General features: G+C 40.7%; 1 protein-coding gene across 2 annotated transcripts in view; it reads right to left on the minus strand.

The window, feature by feature from the left end:
* Positions 1 to 703: 703 nt before the first annotated feature.
* SEC23B (SEC23 homolog B, COPII component) overlaps positions 704 to 18,974 on the minus strand; it is a 51,186-nt gene continuing 32,915 nt past the window's right edge. For both annotated transcript variants that reach the window (XM_090286000.1, XM_090285999.1), the window contains exons 14-20: positions 15,772 to 15,925; positions 12,816 to 12,893; positions 10,111 to 10,272; positions 9,004 to 9,090; positions 6,888 to 7,043; positions 6,228 to 6,293; positions 704 to 839 (exon numbers count right to left, since the gene is read on the minus strand). In XM_090286000.1, coding sequence (XP_090142126.1) covers positions 750 to 839; positions 6,228 to 6,293; positions 6,888 to 7,043; positions 9,004 to 9,090; positions 10,111 to 10,272; positions 12,816 to 12,893; positions 15,772 to 15,925 — 793 coding nt within the window. In that variant the 3' untranslated portion in view covers positions 704 to 749. The remainder of the gene's footprint in view (positions 840 to 6,227; positions 6,294 to 6,887; positions 7,044 to 9,003; positions 9,091 to 10,110; positions 10,273 to 12,815; positions 12,894 to 15,771; positions 15,926 to 18,974) is intronic.

Here is an 18,974-nt window from a genome sequence, read left to right on the forward strand (position 1 = left end):
TGGTTCGATCTTCCAGTCAGGGCACATCAGAGAAGGAAAACTCTGACTCCAAAAAACCTCCGCTGCCTTGCGGCATACCTCTTCAGGGGAAAGGCTAAGGGAGTAAACCCCAACAGAAAATCCGGAGCCGGAGTCCCTAAGGCGGTTTGACGTTGTAGTCAACACTGGCAACTCCTGCGGCGCACCTGAAGCCAAGCTGTATTGACTCCGTCTTTCCCTTGGACCCTTCAGCTGCGAAGAGAGGGGGGGGGGTCTGCTGCATGGGCAACAGCAGACCCTCCATATCACCCTGCCCAGGCTCTGTAGCTTCAGCTTCACTGGAGAGGACACTCCAGCGTCATCACAAGATGTCGATTCAACACGGGAGGAGACAGATACCGTGTCACTCCCAAGTTGGACTGCACAGCCATTCTCGGCGGTGCAGATAGACTCTTAAGAAGCTACACCATCGTCTCTCGAGACGGACGGCTGCCGACGACGACGACATAGAATGTAAAGTTAGGATACAAAAAGCATATAAACATTTATAAGTACCAAAACATTTATGACCTTATAATTTTATGATATAAGAAAAGGGGCACATATAAGAAAAACAAATAAATTAGAAAGAGTTACATACAACACTTCCTTTGATTATTTATTTAAATCCAAAAGAAAAGTAAAAGGAATGTTATTAAGCCTTTATAAATAATTATGAACACAATTGACTGTTTTGGTATTTTTTTTAATTTCCAGCTAACACGGCCAGTTTAAGAGGCACTGGAGACAGCCAGTTTCTTCAAATGATCCATGAATACCTGCAAGCTAACGTCGTCAGTTAGGATGGGTGCTCCTGGTTCCTGAAATTTAATGATAAAGGTTTATTGGCAGGATATCTTAAAAGCTGTTTAGAATTCCTGAGTTATTAAGGACTCAATATTCTCAAGTGTTGCCCAACTCAGAACATTCATAAGTATTGTCTCCTCTGCTATGAATACTCTCACCAACCCCATCCTTTGCCTAGCTAATTCTTTCAGGTAAACATCAATTCCTCACAAAACCATTCACTGACACACATGGGCTCAAACCATTCCTGACACTAGAGTTCTGAGTATGCTGTTCCAGTTGCCCCCTCTCCACAGTTCTGATGATTCACCCCAAGTCTGGCACCATCAGGTATAAATTCCCAGAGGCCTACACACCCTGCCTATCATTTTCCCCACCACTCTGCCACAGCACCTAGATCGATGCTCTTAAATGCTCTGCTTACAACAGAAGCTTGATAATGGTATATTCAACATGAATCAGTACCTCCATGGAACAGATGAATATTTAGACAATCAGAAAATGCTTGTGATTTATTTAATGTTAAAAGAACAAACTGAATAGAAATCTCAATGTCTAGTAAAACCCCAAACTTTTAAAAAGAAAGAAAAAAAGATACACATGACATATACATTTTATATCACCTAGCAAGAAAGCAGTAGTTAGTTAACTTTAGATAGAAGCACTATAGGTAATTTTAACTTTCTTAATCTTTTTTTAGATATTCACATTTCCTAAAATAAAAGGTACTTCTATTATAACTAGAAAAATGTAAACATGATTAAAATTTTATAAAAAGACTTCTTCTAGGAAGAAGTAGACATACTTTTTCATATTCCTTCCACTAGGTACAACTAAAAACCCTGGAAATGTTATATAGAATAAACATAAGAGACTCTGAAAGATATAGCAGACAAACTAGGGACCCTGCGATCCAAAAAGCAACACAGTAGTGAATTCCCTGGGTTTTCAATTTGCCTTATACATCCCAGACTTGGGGCCAAAGAAGCTGGCAAATGGTCACTGAACAAAGACAAAAATAACAAAAGCCCACTTTTTCTAGCCAAAGGATCAGGGCAGCCTAGCAAGACAGAAAAATGTTTGATAACCACTGTACTATAGCCAAAGGTAACAGAAAAAACTGTGGCCCTATCTCACCCACACCAGCAAAGGCTGCGTGGACAGCTTAGACTTCCATTCTCACAAGAGAGTAACACAAAACCCCAACAACCCCACCAGGGTGGTATCAGAGAAGGCCAACTATGGTGCTGGGAATTTCATTCCCAATGGCCAGTAATAAGTCTCCTGGCCCCTATGGTATCAGTAGGGACCACTGGGGGAGCCTAGACTTCTACCCTAACACGGCAATAATAAGATGTCCCTTCCTCACCCACTGGGGTAGCATCAGAGTAGGTCTAGTGGAGAGCCACCACTTTTACCATCACCCAACAGTAATAAGAGAATCTCTACAACAGAATCTGAAAACCAGGTAGGGAGCTGAAGGTGTAAACAGAGGACAATGGAAAACCTGGGCTTCAATCTCCACCTGGCAGTAATGAAATAATGTTGCCCTTTGCCCCATCCCTTCTCTGCCAGAGCAGCACAAAAAGCCCGCTAGAAGAGCAAGTTTAAACATATCCAGAGTCTCATAACAAATATGAAAATATCCACATTTCAATCAAAAATGACCTGTCGTGCCAAGAGCCAAGATCTCAAAGTGAATGAAAAAGAGCATCAACAGATGTTAACACCATGTTGACAACGATGTTAAAATTATCTGACAAAGACTTTAATGCAGCCATGATAAAAATGCTTCACTGAGCACCCTGGCTGGTGTGATTCAGTGGATTGAGTGCCGGCCTGTGAATCAAAAGGTCACCTGTTCGATTCCCAGCCAGGGCACATGCCTCGGTTGCAGGCCAGGTCCCCAGTTGGGGGCATGCGAGAGGCAACTGCCATGTATCACTCATACATTGATGTTTCTCTCCCTCTCTTTCTCCCTCCCTTCCCCTCTCTCTAAAAATAATTAGCTATTTTCTAAAATGCTTCAATGAGCAATTACTAACACAATTAAAAACAAATAAAAAAACAAAGCCTCAGGAAAGAATTGCAAAGTCTCAGGAGAGACATAAAAGAGACTCAAATAAAAACTTTAGAACTAAGAAATATAGCAACAAATAAAAAGCTCAGTGTATAAACTCAATAGCAGAAAGGGAAGGAACAGAGAAAATAATCAGTAAACTGGAGATAAAAAAACCTAACATTCATGTCATTGTAGTCCCAGAAAGAAAAATAAAGAGAGCAGGTTGACAAAGTATTCAAAAAAATAATGGCTGAAAACTATCCAATTTTGACAAGAGACATTAATATAATGAATCACAAAGCTAAAAAAATTCCAAATAGGCTAAATCCAAAGAAATCCATATTACAACACATGATACTTTAACTTGAAAACTGACAACATAGGAAAAAATATTGAAAGCAGCCAGAGAAAAATAACATGTTACCCACAGGAGAGAAACAGTAAGAATGACAGTGACTTTCTCATCAGAAACCATAGAGGCCAGAGAGTGGCAAAATATTTTAAAATGCTTAACAAAAAGGAATGTCTCCAGAATCCTATATCCAGAGAAAATATCCTTCATGAATGAAAGGGAAATCAAGAATCTCAAATGAAGGGGAACTAAGAATCTATCACCAGCAGACCTACCCTAGGAGAATGGCTAAAGGAAATCTCTAAACAGAAAGGAAATGATAAAAGAAGGAAGCTGAAGTATCAAGAAGGCATAAAGAACATACTTAGCAGACTTCCAGCCAAGACAGAGAAGAAGGTAGACACACTTTGCCTCCCTCCACAACCATAAGAAAGAATACAACAACCTCAAAACTAAAAACAACCAAAACTACCAGAAAATTGAACTGCATAGAAGTCCAACAAAGATATAAAGAAGTAATAGTCATCCAGACAGGCAGAAGGGGTAGAGCTGCCGGGGCGGAGAGGACGTGGTGTGGCAGTGGTGGTGGCGACGATGGCAGCAAGGCAGTGGTTGTGGACAGCGGATGTAAAGCGTAATCACACATTATAAAAGTCGAGAGGTATACTTGTGGAGCGATCCCAGCTCCAGACCAGCCGTGCAGCTCCTGGGTCTAGCACGGGGGAAAATAAGGTCACATTGCTTCTGTGTGAGAACCACTGGGGATTGGGGTGCAGAAGAAACTGCTGGTCGCTCAGCAGAGTCTGCTTGTCGGAGGACCACCACGGTCCTAGAACATCCCACCCACCCTGGAAACCACAAACAGGGAAACAGGTAGAGGCATGCCAGTCCCATATAGGGAGTAGGAGAAAAGCCTAGAAAAGTGATGAGTGCTGAGCAAGCGACATGAATCCCTCTCAGACCACTCCTACACATACAATGCCACAATATGGTGAAATGAGTTGCCTGCACTGATGAAAGCCTAAGGCTCCACCTCTTACATCATAACAGGTGGGACAGCTCTACTAAAGACACAGAAGCAAACACAGGCGGCTGTCAAGTTGAGGAAACAGAGAAGTATGGCTCAAAAAAGGGAGCAAATCAAGGCTCCAGTTGGAGAACTAAGAGACAAGGAGATAGCCAACCTAACAGACGCAGAGTTCAAAACACTGATGATAATGATGCTCACAGACTTGACAGACATGCTTGAGTACAGCAAATGCATAAGGGAAGAAGTGAAGGCTATACTGAGTGAAACAAAGGAAAATCCACACAAAACCAATGGTGAAGGGAAGAAAGGTGGGGTTCAAATCAAAGATTTGGAACAAAAGGAAGAAATACACAACCAGTACAGAATGAAGAAACAAGAATTGAAAAAAAATGAGGAGAGGATCAGGAACCTCTGGAACAACTTTAAATGTACCAACATCCAGAAACAGAAGAGGAAGAGCAAGAAACTGAAAACTTATGTGAAAAAATAATGAATGAAAACTTCCCCAACTTGACAAAGAAAACACACATAGAAGTCCAGGAAGCACAAAGAATCCCAAACAAGCTGGACCCAAAGAGGACTGCCAAGGCACATCATAAGTAAAATGCCAAAGGCTAAAGATAAAGAGAGAATCCTAAAAGCAGCAAGAGAAAAGAAGAGTTACCTACAAAGGGGTTCTTATAAGACCATCAGCTGATTTCTCAAAAGAAAATTTACAGGCAAGAAGGAACTGGAAAGAAGTACTCAAAGCAATGAAAAGCAAGGACCTACAACCAAGATTACTCTATCCAGCAAAGCTATCATTTGGAATGGAAGGGCAGAAAAAGTGCTTCCCAGACAAGGTAAAGCTAAGGGAGTTCATCATCACCGAGCCATTATTATATGGAAGGTTAAAGGGACTTATTTAAGGAAAAGAAGACCAAAACTATGAAGATTAAAATGACAACAAACTCATAACTATCAACAACTGAATTGGAAAAATAAAAACCAAAACAAGCTAAGAAAACAACCAGAATAGGAACAGAATCATAGGTATGGGGATCGTTTGGAGGGTTATCATCTGGGAGGGCAGAGGGAGTAAAGGGGAAATGCTGCAGCGATCAAGAAGCATGTTTGGAAGGAACAAAATAGACAGGGGGATGTTAAGAATAGTATAGGAAAGGGTGAAGATAAGAACTTACATGCATGACCCATGGACATAAATAAGGTATGGGGGAATGGCTGGAGGGAAGTGAAGGACTGGACAGAGTGAAGCAAAGGGAAAAAAATTGGGACAATTTTAACAGTATAATCAATAAAATATACTTCAAAAAAAAAAAAAAGCAACATGAAAGATTCTTGTTCTGATGGAAATGTGCACCTGGAATGCATCATTGTCACCATCCTGAATATGGTACTGCATTACAGTTTTACAGGATGTTACCATTGGGGGAAACTGAGTAGTACAGGGTATAAGGGATTCTGTACATTATTTCTCACAACTGCATATAAACTTAGTTATCTCAAAAAAAGTTACATTTTAAAAATGTTATAAGAAAATAATGAAGAGAAGACTCTTCTGAAATACACATAAATGGTTGAAATAATTAGATAGGAATCAGAGGCTGAAAAGTAAAGATAGCACAGATCCAACAGTGACCATTTGTAGACGTTTTGGCCCTGCCCTCTTAGAAGAGAGAAAGGAGAGGAAGGATTTAGGGCAATGTTGCTGTGTCTATAAGTCAAATAGAGGCCCCTCTATGGTGTTCTGTCCTCTGGCCCGAATCTGTCAATTATGCTGTGTATTACAGTAAGAGGTCCACACTGGATAGAGATCCTCCATCTGCTAGCATGTTCGAAGTTATTTTTTCCGTCAAAATAACCAAGTTATTCTGTCTCTGTGTCAAAATGAATCCAATTTGTAAGCAGTTTTTTCAAAAGTAGACCGGTCTCCACCCAAATACCTGACAATTTCTTACCTGTCCCCAAGCATACAGGTTATTGTGTGTCTGAGATGGGTTCACTTTAGACAAAAGGAATCGAGCCTAAAAGAAAAAAAAAAAAAAAACCCAAAGGTTAAAAGTGACATTAATAGTAGTATACTAGGAAAAAAAGGTTTTACATTTATTCTGTTAAGAAAGTTTTGCCCTGGCTTGTGTGGCTTAGTGTATTAAGCACCAGCCTACAGACCAAAAGGTTGCCAGTTCGATTTCTCATCAGGGCACATGCCTGGGTTGCGGGCCAGGTCCCCAGTTGGGGGTACGTAAAAGGCAACTGATTGATATTTCTCATCCCCTCTTTCTCCCTCCTTTCCCCTCTCTCTAAAAATAAATAAATAAAATATTTAAAAAACTTTTTTTTACTGCACAGGAGCCCATTTCTTTAGCTTAAGACCAATAGCCCTCATTTATTAGGGTTCCAGAAACATAAAATAATGTATTTTATTTTGGCAATCCTCTACTTTTACATCGATATATTCTGACCATTCACTGAAAAAGAAGTCATATGTGGGAGTTTATCTGTATAGCAATTTATATCACAACATAAAATATTAACTATGCTCTTTGGATTGATAGCCATAAAAAGATATCATAAAAACCACTGAGCATCAAAGCTCTTGTAGAAGTGACCTCACCAACCTGACTGCCTCCATGCTCTGTGTGAATGTAACGTGGCATAGGGAAGCGCGCTTGCAAAATCTCTTGAGCGTCATCCAGTGGTGCCTGCAGAAGGTGCTTGAAGTTTTCATACTCCGGCATGTCCTGGTACCCAGCTTTACGCCACTGGGCTATGGTCTACACCAAAACACATAAACCAAAACACATAAACCAAACCTACTGTGGAAACACTGAAACAACAGTCTTCTTTGATACTTTTTACATTCGAACACCACCCCTCAACACCCAAATTTATGTCAACAATAAGTTTTACAGGAGAACAAAGTGGAGCTGACTAGAAGTTCACAAGCAAAGAGGTGCACCCAGGACACTCCCAACTACACAATTCTCCTAGAAGTGTCAGTCTTCAGTCACACCTTCTCAGCTAAATTGCCAGGGATTAGCTGTCCCCAGGAACTTAGGCTCCCTTCCTTGCCACTTCCACTGCCATCAATCACTTGACCTAGCTTCTCATTTCCTTAAACCTGGCAGGGGAAGTGTCTTGTGGGCTGCCTCTAGGGAATCCATTCCCCCTTCTCTTCCCAATCAACATACATTATACATTCTCTTCGAGTGCATAATAGTCACACAGACCTGGAGGGGTTGACCCCATCCCCACCCCTGGGCTCTGAATGAAGATATTCTTAGTGGGAAAGTATTCTATAGTATATAAAAGTTGTAAGAATCAAAGTATGCAACTTAGTTAGGCAATAAGTAGAAGGCAATATACTAATATAGAAAGTAAAGACTGTCTCCCCAACCAGGCTAAACATTCTCATTCACCAGTCTCATTCATTCTTTCATTCCCATCAGCAATTGGTCTAGGAAATATCTTGAACACACAGAAATAAAAAAAAAAAAAGTTGACTAATATATTTTCATAAATAAGCCAAAGTGCTTTCACATGTGAACTGTTAATCTGATACCAGAAAAAGAATTCTCTTTAGATGCTTCCTTCTGCAGCCTCTTCTCCCTTCTGAGTTTCCAGTACCATTTTCCAGGTTTTAATTTTTGGCTTAATAGTGGCATGGAGGAAATTATCACAAGCTCACTTGGATACAAGAGTTCATAAGAACTACCACCAGCATATTTCAGGCTTTTGGAGGGTGATAACAATGTCACTGTCTTTGTCATTAGAACCAATCACTTCCACAGAAAAGGTGCTCAATAAATGCATGAATAGGAGTAGGGTCTGTGGCTAGCGATGTCTATGAAGAATGATCTGAAGGCAAAGAAAGCTATGTTGTGACTACTGTTCTTAAAACAGAATAGCAGCTGGTCACAAATGACCCTTGGTCTAGGACCATTACTGATACCCTACCATCTGTCAGCAAGTGGCTAGCAGAGTGGGTGTTAATACGCTAAAAAACGTTTAGAGTTATATAATACCTATTAGTATTAGAAAACGAATTCTTTCTAAAGCTATTAACAAAATTCTGAAACACAATTTACATCTTTTCAGGACATCTGGAATCATTTCTAACGTAGACACTAGGAAGTCAAGTCAACCACAAAGCAACTTACTAAAGGTAAGAATGCACAATAAAAGAAAAAGAATATACCACCATATATAAGGCTCGGTTAAAGAATTTTCTTCAGAAGAACCATTCCCTTTCTTAGGGAATGAACCTCTTTGAGAAAGTAATGGACTTACTTTCCCTGAAAGCCATCCATAGCCAGGCCCCTAGAGATCCATAGGCCCAGCTTAAGGTTCACGGTGCTACATTATTTCAAAGAAAAATTAGTCCCAAACGTAACAGTGCTTACTACTACTCTAACATAATTCTGAAAGGGTAGTAGGGAATACAGAAAGTTTACTAAGGAAAAGTAACTGACTGATCTTGCCTGAAAAATCAGAAATATATTAATGGTGATTTGAAAGGATCACCTAAAATTTACTAACAGCAAATATTAAAATTACTAATATACAAACATCCCTGCGACCTAAAAGTTATTTTATTCACTAGAATAAAAGCATCTGTACTCACTGTAATAAACTGTGGGTTTTATAAACCCAGATTCATTTCAAATACATAAAAAACTAAATTAGTAAGAACAAAGTAAAAATGATAGTAAAAAAAAGTTAATATCATCTTACCTCACCAAGATAAATGACAATCTGGAAGAAAGTATCCATCAGCAAAATTCTGTCAGCTAGAATGCTGCTGCTGTCCAACAGTACAGGCTGAAGAAAAAGGGAAAGAGATGACACTGGTCTTCCCTCTGTTCCCCACACCGCCAGGACAACAAGGCCATTCACAAATGGTCCCAGGTGCAATGGCCCTCCCCACCTTCATGTCATTTCTACTTTCTGCTTCCTGATTCAGCAGTTCTAAGTTTCAACTTTGTAGAAGAAAGAGGCTCCAGATAATCCCTCAGCAACTGAAAAGGGAGATTAATTGTATATTTTGCTCTGGGAACCAAAAGGTATGCCAAACACTCTCAGTTTCATTCTAAAAATGTATTTTAGCTACCAGAGACACAGTCTCTCAGATATACTACAACTTCATGTCACAAACAGAGATGGCTATATGAAAAAGTACAGCTTTTATTAGAAGTTTGTAAAGTTTGCTACAAAACATATTTAATGATTTTTATTTCAATAATAAAAGTAACTTACACTCGTTAAAGAAAATTTGAACCCAAGGACAACAAATATTGATAGTTTGGTTTATTTCCACACAGTTTTTAATTCTTGTAGACTTTTTAGAAAAAATAATTTAGAAGTTTCTATCTTAATTTTTTATGTAATTCTTTTAACATAAGGATGTCTTTATTTTATTATGTTACATCAACTGAATATTAGATTACTTATTTCTCTACTACTGAGTATCTAGATTATTTTCTAATTTTCTATTCTAATAGCTCATTTACTGTTTCTTTGAACAAGGTCTTTTGTATATATAGGAATATGTTCTTCAGATAAATACAAGACATGGAATTACTGGGTGAAAGGATCTGAACAAACTGAAAGAAGTACCTACACAGTCTTTTTTCAACTATTCCACTTGCAATCCTGCCTTCTACAGATAACAGATTTACATGCCCACAATTTTTTCCTATGCATATTTTTAAGGCTCAGATTTAATGTTAAATTACTACAGACTCAAAGTTTTCTTTTTTTACAGTTTTGCTCTAAGAGAAAAAACAATATACTGTATTGGGTGATTCCAATTCCAAGGAAGGCATTCACATAAAACCATACCTCTGGTGGTCCATGGAACGAATAGGAATAGAGAATGGGCTGGATCATGATGAGGGACTGGGTTAGATCCTGTCGGGCAAAATGGTGTCTATAATATGATGACTCATCAGGACTGTTGTTAAACACTTGGAGAAATGGAGATCTTCTAAGATGGAACATGAACTGCATTCATTAAAAAAAAAAGACAAACACATATACCTGTAATTTTCTTAGATACCCAAAGAGTAGGCTTGCCTTGGGTCTCTTAAACAGGAGAACCCAGACTTTTTAAGAAAAAGGTCTCTGGGTTCATAAGATAGAAAATAAAATAGTGGTAGCAGGGGGAAGTGGGAAATGGAAAGTACTTGTTGAATGGGTACAGAATTTTAGTTTTGCAAGATGAAAAGTTCCGGACATCTATTGCACAGCAAGGTGAATATACCTAACACTACTGAACAGTACACTTAAAAATGGTTAACAGGATAAATTTAATGTGTTTTTACCACAATTAGAATACTTTTATTTTTAGAGGGTAGGGGAAACCTTTGGGTATGTCAAAGAATCCAAATGAAATGGGAAGGGCAAAGAAGCAGTTATTCTGGAATCACTGGGTTGGTTATAGAGTCAGAATGTCTGCTCTCAAAGGGGTCACAGTCCAGTGGGGAAAATGTAGCAAGATAAGAACCCCAGTACAGGAAAGTACTGCTACAGCGGGGTGGGGCTGGAGGGATGGCAGGAGACTTTCCAAAGCCACTGGAGACTGAAAGACATTCGTGAGGAGGCCTGAGGGCGGGGGTAGAGGGTACTCCAGGCAGGGTAACAGCAGATGAGAGGTAAGAGAGCCCAGACACAGGCTAGTATGTTGGAGTGAGCGGTGTAAAGGAGATAGGGAAAAGATGATGATGCTGGAAAAAGGTGTGTTCTTTATCCTGAGAATTAGAAGGTAGAGGAAAGACTTTTAATTCACTCTAAAGAGTTACCAGAACATGGAAATGAGCTGCCTTGAGAAGTATAAAACTTCCTGGGACTCCATATATTAAAGCATAGGTTCCTAATCAATAATCACAGCTGACATTCAATGTATCCTATGTGCAAGGCATAAACCACTTGACAAGAATTAATTCAATTCTTCCAATAAGCCCACAAGGTAGGTTTTCTTACCATCCCTAGTTTACATTATCAGCAAATTGAGGGGTAGGCAACTCGTCCAAGGCCACCCACTACTAAGTGGTAGAGCCAGACTCTAATCCATGCTGTTGGCTCCAGTGACTGGGCTCTTAACCTGTATCTTAGATGCCTCAACAGAAGGAATCTTAGAGACCGTCTCGTTCAGTGGTTTTCAAACTGTGCTCTTGAGTTTTAGTGAGATCACAGGACCCTGGGAGTGAGGTGGAGGAGTACTGTGGTGCGACTCAGTGTCTGGGCGTGGTGTCTGGGCAAAACCAGAGTAGCACCCAAGTCTGTCTGCATTATGTACTGGCTTTTAAGCCGGTCCTCTTAAGAAGAGATTCCACAACTGTAAAAAGACTGCAAATCGGTTCTCCAGACCAATTCCTTCCTTTTAAAGAGGAAACCAACACCCACAGGGGTCCAGGATCTCATCCAACATCAGCAGCAGCAGCAGCAGAGCCAGTGCTGGAACTTGGCCTTGATTCTGGCTCTTTCCACAATGCTGCACAGCCTCAACTGCTCAGGTCCAGGCCAGAGAAGAGGTACACATCAGGCACCACAGAGCCCTACCATGGGCCAGGGATCCAATGAGATGACCACAAGGCCTCTTTTAACCCTAAGAGTCTGAGCTATACAAGTTCACGATTGAAACCTGTGTCCACTTTCCAAAGCAAGTATTTGAAAGATTAATACACATTTGGGCAGCTAAGTCCTCACAAATTTATTTAAAAATAAAAGTGCTTCTTTTTATTTATCCCCCATAAAGGTGTTTCTGAGGGAAGAGGAAATAAAGTTGAGTTTGCTTCCAGAGCTGAAAAAGCTGTACCTGTGAAAAAGCCAAACTGAAAATCCCAGGCCCCAGCTGTGGAGCCACCAGCTCACATTTACTAAGTGCTAAATACTTGGTTGGCCTCAGTTCACGTATTGCTCATAGCCACCCACTGAGATAGACTCCTGCGTTCTCATTTACAGTGGAGGATGGAGGTTCAGAAAAGGTAAATATCCAGGCCCCTGAGAGCAATCTCAGGCTCCCTCCACTTACCCCTTCTTCCCCCTGTCCAATGGCTCCCAGGTGGTTAGTTCCTACACAAAGCAGTTATTTACAGAAGCTGCTTACTGCTGATCCCTAGTTACAATGCAGAATAACCATGGACATATAATTAAACATCTGTCATATTAACACAGTCTCCTTTATTATATTCATCTTCCTATGTGCTTGTTTTTTGTTGTTGTTTGTTTGCTGAAGTAGCTGACAGTCCACCCAGAACTTCTACAAATTAATAGATTTTGTTGGGGCCTTATAGCAATGGTCCTGTTTTGCCTTTTCATGAAAGTTTATGCAGTTATTTTCTCTTCTCTGCATGTCACCTCTGTCTCCTGTAGGGCTCAGCCACTGCCTCGCACAGAGACATAGCATTTGTCTTGAGGTGAACAACCTTTATCACCTAAGGCCTGAGTCTCAAAATACCCCAAGTCTTCACTTAGCCCGAGAGCAGAGTTTTACTTCTATCACAATTTATTCTCCTATAATTATTTTAGAAGCACATATTACTTACCTGAGGATACAGAGAGAAAGAATCTGATAACCTAAAAGAAGTGGAGTCTTCCTTGTTATACTGTCCAAACTTCTGACACTGTTGAAAGAAAACAGCAAAAAGGGCAGGAAAACTAAGTTAGTCACCTGGAAAAATCCTTGGTATAAGAGAGCTACCTTTCAATCAACTCTTCCACTGACTGTGAATCCCAGACCACTTCTCAGCCACAGATGGGCAGACCTACCACCCAGAGTGTGGTTAAAATGCAAATTCTGGCTTGGCAGACCTGGGGAGGACCCAGAAATCCTACATTCTAACCAGCACCCAGGCCAAGCTGGCCAAAAACCAGTCTGACCAGTGAGGGGCTAGAGGAGTTCTTAGGTGCCTCTTCTGCAAAAATAAATAAACAAAACCCTCTAAGACCACAAAATACTACCTACCAATTACAGACCACCCTTGATGTTCCATCACTCTGCAACTCAATTTTCTTCCTCCTTTCAAAAGCAAATTTCTGAAAAATGTTTTCTCTCCCTGCCTTTATTTCCTTTTTATTTCACACATTTCCTCTGGCCATCAGCTACCACTTAAAGAAAGCCCATCTGACATTCACTTTCTTCCTATAAAATCCAATGCCCTTGCAGTTCTTATCTTCCTGAACTCCCTAACTCCTCAAGCCAAGAGACTCCCAAACTTCTGGAAACTCTCTCCTTCACAGTTAAAATAGCACTTTCCTTTTTTCTGTCAACTCTCCAACCAATCTTTCTCTGTCTTCTTCAACAGCCCTTCATCTTCCTACTCCTAATTGTAGGCTCCTCAGAGGTAAGTTCTTGGCTTTCTGCTCCCAGCCTCATTGCTTCAGCTACAAATGAACACTAGAGTCAGACCAGTGTCATCCAAATTCGTCCTCCATGTCCAGTGCTGACCTCCACCTAACTGCAGGATAGCTTTGCTTGGACATACTTTTGCAATTTCACGTTCAGCCTATCAAAAACAAACTATTACTCTAAAAAAAAAAAAAAGATGACAATGACTCACCTTCCTCTACCCTAAAGCTGCTCTCCTTTTCCATTTTTCTACTTTGCTCTCATTCTTGCAATTACCCACTTAGAACTTGAGTCAATGCTGATTTTTTTTGGGTTTTGATTTCACATATAATTTCACCAAGTCTTATCAATTCTTTTTCTTAATTTTTATGTTTTTCCTTTTCATTGAATTTATTGGGGTGACGCTGGTTAACAAAATTATACAGGTTTCAGGTGCACAATTCCACAACATATCATCTGTACACTGTATTGTGTGTTCACCATCCCAAGTCTCCTTCATCACCAAATCAATTCTTCTTTTAGAATTCGTCCTGATTCCAAACCTTCTCCCACTTTAATGCTCCAGTTGCCACCCTGGTCTTAGCTCCCATGAGCCTGCAAACTCCTCCATGAGTCTCCCCAATAGCCTTTTTATGCTACAAATGAACCTCATATGGCAATGGTAAATATAAATACGAGAATCATGCTGCTGTCACAACTCTGCTTGGGAATCACACCTAAGTCCCTTTCCACTGTACACTCTGACCTGTGACAGTGGTCTTCGCAATGTCCCCAGCATAAGCTGAAGTGCAGTTACCTCCCACAGGGTGGGCCCTCCACTTGGTAAGCCTTGCCTTCTTCTATCCTCCCACTATCCTACTCATTTTAAAAATATTTGATTCAAGGCTCACTTTCCACATGAAATCAACCATGTGGACCCTCTGCTCCATTTTCAAATTGTGTATGAAATGTTAATATTCCCTGGAGGACCCCCCCTCCCCCCAAAAAAGGTTCCTTGACACAGCAAGGGCAAGCACAGAGCTAAACAAAGCTAAATGTTTTTTTTACTAGGCTTCCAATACCTTTGATCACAAACATGCGCCATGAATTTCCAAGAAAGTAAAATTATGAGGTATGACAATTATTGATTTATTGCCTCATGGCTCCAAATTCAACCTTTCTCACTGTTGTGAAATGGATCGGGGCTCTTTGAAATTTTTTCCTTCGCTGGTTGGCACAAGGTTGAGCTTTGTCAGTAGAGGATGCTGGAGGCAAGTGTTTGCTTCTGGGTTCCAGTGTGCTCAACTCAGTAGCAGCTTTACGGCCCCCCAGTGTCCAGCTCCTGCAGCACACGGCATCCAACAGCTGTCCCCCACCCTTTGTGCCTCTGGTAAGAAACTTCCCTGTGAACAGTTTCCCTCAGCACCCCAGAATGTGGATTTTCATCTAATTCTAGAGAGTGAATTTCTGCAAGTTCCTCTGACACAACACCATGGCAATTCCTCTGCCATGAGACTCAGTGAACCACGGCTGTGCACTGCCACCTACGTCTAGACTAGCCCTGGAGGAAAAGGAGCTCTTCCTTGGATACCAGTGTATCCAAGCAGAGGCTACACCCTTTATCTGCTATTCCTATATCTTTTAGCATTTGCTTTACATCTTTCTAGCCAATCCTCATTACTCTAATCCCCTATTGTGATAGTAATTCTTTATATAAACCTTTCCCTACTGAAATTACTGTGTGGTTTCACTCTCTTGATTAGATCCAGGATAACACATTAGACATTCACCTAACTCATTTGGCCATGAACCACTATTTCAAGGGGGAAAATAAAAAAAACCCTCCAATATCAGGATAGAAAATGCAGGACACAGCATTCACAGTGACTCATCTAAATCAATCATGCAAATCAATCCTCAAATACACAGATTTGCATCATTCTCTAAATGTTCTGTGCATATTCTTTCTTCTCAACTATAACATAAGCTCTTGAGGAAAAATGCCTATTTAACACTGCTTATCACTCCCAGAATGTCCAGTGTTTCGTATTTATCAGGTAAACAACTGATAAATTCTTGTTGACTGACTGTATAAAATAACAGGTTTAAGTGACAGTTTTCTTTTCTCAGAGCAAAGACCAAAATGAAACCTACGGCCATTGTTCCCAACTTACCAGTCGAATGAGTTGTCGGTCCAGCCACCGAAGTACATCGGGACCCTCCTCTGACTCTGCTCGGAACACTCCCAGCCGTGCCATCAATACTGCTGCCGCCTCCTGGTCAAATGCTGCTTCTATGTGCTTGAGCTGACTCTGCACATCTGCCCAACTGACAATACCAGAGTTACTATCATGCTTATATTTAGGAGACTAGAAACCCAGATTTTCATTAAGATAGAGAAACATAAGTCCTGTTCCTTCATCTAAGATAACACAAATTTGAACTACATTGTCAGTAAGGAATCACAGGAGTTTTACACACATTTTCAGTTACCCTCATGTGATTTCTGAAGACTATAAGTGTAAAAGAAAATTATAGAGAACTTGCCAATATTCCACAAGACATCATGAAAATAGATACCCAAAAGATACCTAAGTCTCTAGCCAGTGTTCCGTCCTCTAAGTCAATCTTACAAAACCTAAATATTTACAAATTTATAAAATGTCTTCTTCGGCATCATGGTATAGAGGATTAGCATATATACAAAAGTTTCCACACAAATACACTATGAACAAAGCTAGAAGACAACAGACAGACTAGAAACAGGTATGAGCAATAAAAAAAATTATAAAGAGTCCCTGCAAATCATTAAACAAGGAAAAGAAACAGTTTTTATAAAAAAAGGCAAAGGCTATCACAGAAGAAATACATATGGTCAATAAACATGGAAAGTGCTCATCCTATTGATAAGTGGGAAAATACATATAAATGTAACATATTGCTCTATATTTGCATCTTAAAGATGGATAATATTATTAATAAGAAGACAAGGTACTCTTCTTACACTACTAAAAAGAATACAAATTAGCTTAAGAAAGTAGTTTCGCAGTATCCAAAATTCTACTTCAATGGAAAGAAATACTTATGTAGACAAAGACCTAAAATATGAATGCAGCAGTGCTAAAGATAGGTAAGACCTGAAAGGGCCCTTACTAAAGGAGTGGTACATATCATCAAAACCATTAAAATGAATGAGGTGGAGGCTTATTATGTTACTGACATAGAAGCTGTCCTTGACACGTTGAGGAAAACATAAATATATTAGTTTAAGAAGCCAGGACTTCCAGCCAAGATGGAGGCGTAGACAGACACACTGAGTCTCCCTCCACAACTAAGAAGGAATACAACTACCTCAAAACTAGAAACAACCAGAAGTTCTCCAGAAAATCAAACTGCACGGAAGTCCAGCAAACAAAGATATAAAGAAGAAATACCCATCCAGACCATTAGAAGGGGCGGAGAGGATGTGGTGAGGTGACAGTAGCAGAGGCAGAAGCAGCAGGCCAGCAGAAGCGCAGGCACATGTTTTAAAAAGTCAGGAGGGACACCTGAGGAATGTTCCCAGCTCCTCACCAGACCTCGCAGCCCACGATCCCAGCACCGGAAAAAATCAACCCTCATTGCCTCTGACTGTGCAGAACAGTAGGGGTTGAGGTGGAGGCAGAGACTGCCGGTCTCAGCAGAGTCCGCTTGTTGAAAGGGCCCCCACGGTCCTAGAACGTCCGCAGACCCACCCACTCTGGGAACAACGGCCAGGGCAGCAGCTAGAGGGGTGCCAGTCCGGTGCAGAAGTGGGAGAGGTGCCCGGAAAGGGGGCAAGTGCTGGTCAGGCAGCATTGTTCCCTCTTGGACCCCTCCCCCACATACAGCACCACAACATGGTCGCCCTGCACTGACGAATCCCTAAGGCTCCGCCCCTTACAACGTAACAGGAGCGAAAGCTCTACCTGGGATGCAGAGGCAAACAAACACAGGAGCCTGTCAGAATGAGGAGACAGAGAAGTATGGCCCAAAAGGGGAAACGGATCAAGGTTCCAGTGGGAGAACTAAGTGACAAGGAGATAGCCAACCTCACAGATGAGGAGACAGACAACCTAACAGATGAAGAATTTAAAACACTGGTGATAAAGATGCTCACAGGCTTGACAGATATGCTTGAGTATGGCAAATACCTAAGAAGTGAAGGCTATGTTAAGTGAAACGAAAGAAAATCCACACAAAACCAATGGTGAAGGGAAGAAAACCGGGGTTCAAATCAATGATTTGGAACATAAGGAAGAAAAAAAGTCAACCAGTGCAGAATGAGGAAGCAAGAATTGAAAAAAATGGGAAAATTTCCCAAATTTTGCAAAGTAGATGGACATATAGGTTCGGGAAGCACAGAGGGTCCCAGGCGAGCTGGATCCAAAAGGGACCACACCAGGACACATCACGATTGAGATGCCGAAGGTGAAAGATAAAGACAGAGTCCTGGGGGCAGCAAGAGAGAAGCGGAGAGTTGCCTACAGGGGGGTGCCTATAGGACTATCAGCTGATTTCTCAGAGGATGCTTTGCAGGCAGAAAGGAACTGGCAAGCAGTATTCAGTGTGATGAAAAGCAACCTACAACCAAGATTACTCTATCCAGCAAGGCTATAATTTGGAATGGAAGGGCAGATGAAGTGCTTCCCAGACAAGGTGAAGCTAAAGGAGTTCATCATCACCAAGCCATTATTATATGAAATGTCAAAGGGACTTACTTAAGAAAAAGAAGATCAAAACTATGAACACTAAAATGACAACAAACTCACAACTATCAACAACTGAATCTAAAAAAAAACAAGCAAAATCCAACTAAGCAAACCAGAATAGGAACAGAATCATAGGTATGGGGATCATTTGGAGGGTTATCAGCTGGGAGTGGGGAGGGGGAGAAATGGGGAAATGGTGCAGGGACTAAGAAGCATAATTGGTTGGTACAAAATAGGGGGATGTTAAGAATAATATAGGAAAGGGTGAAGCCAAAGAACTCATATGCATGACCCACAGACATGAATTAAGGGGGGTGGGATTGCTGGAGGGAAGGGGAGTACTGGGCAGAGGGGAAAAAATGCCAGTATAGTAATAGCATTTTACCTCTGGGAAGGATGAGTGAAGAGACAGACCCATTCTTCATATACATATGTGCTGTTGAATTGTTTACAAGAAGGATGTATTTATGGGTTACTTATCTAATAAATAAAATAATAAAAAATAATTTTCAATGAACTTATTCCTACTGAAAAATGATTCCTCTGGGCAAATGCTAACTGGATTAGCCAACAATGCTTCTTCCTCCTCCTCCTCTGATTGAATGAGCCAGTAAGAAATTGGTGAGAATCATTTAATGGAACTACAA

This window comes from Furipterus horrens, unplaced genomic scaffold, assembly GCF_987537825.1.
Source record: "Furipterus horrens unplaced genomic scaffold, mFurHor1.1.pri manual_scaffold_8, whole genome shotgun sequence".
NCBI lineage: Eukaryota > Metazoa > Chordata > Mammalia > Chiroptera > Furipteridae > Furipterus > Furipterus horrens.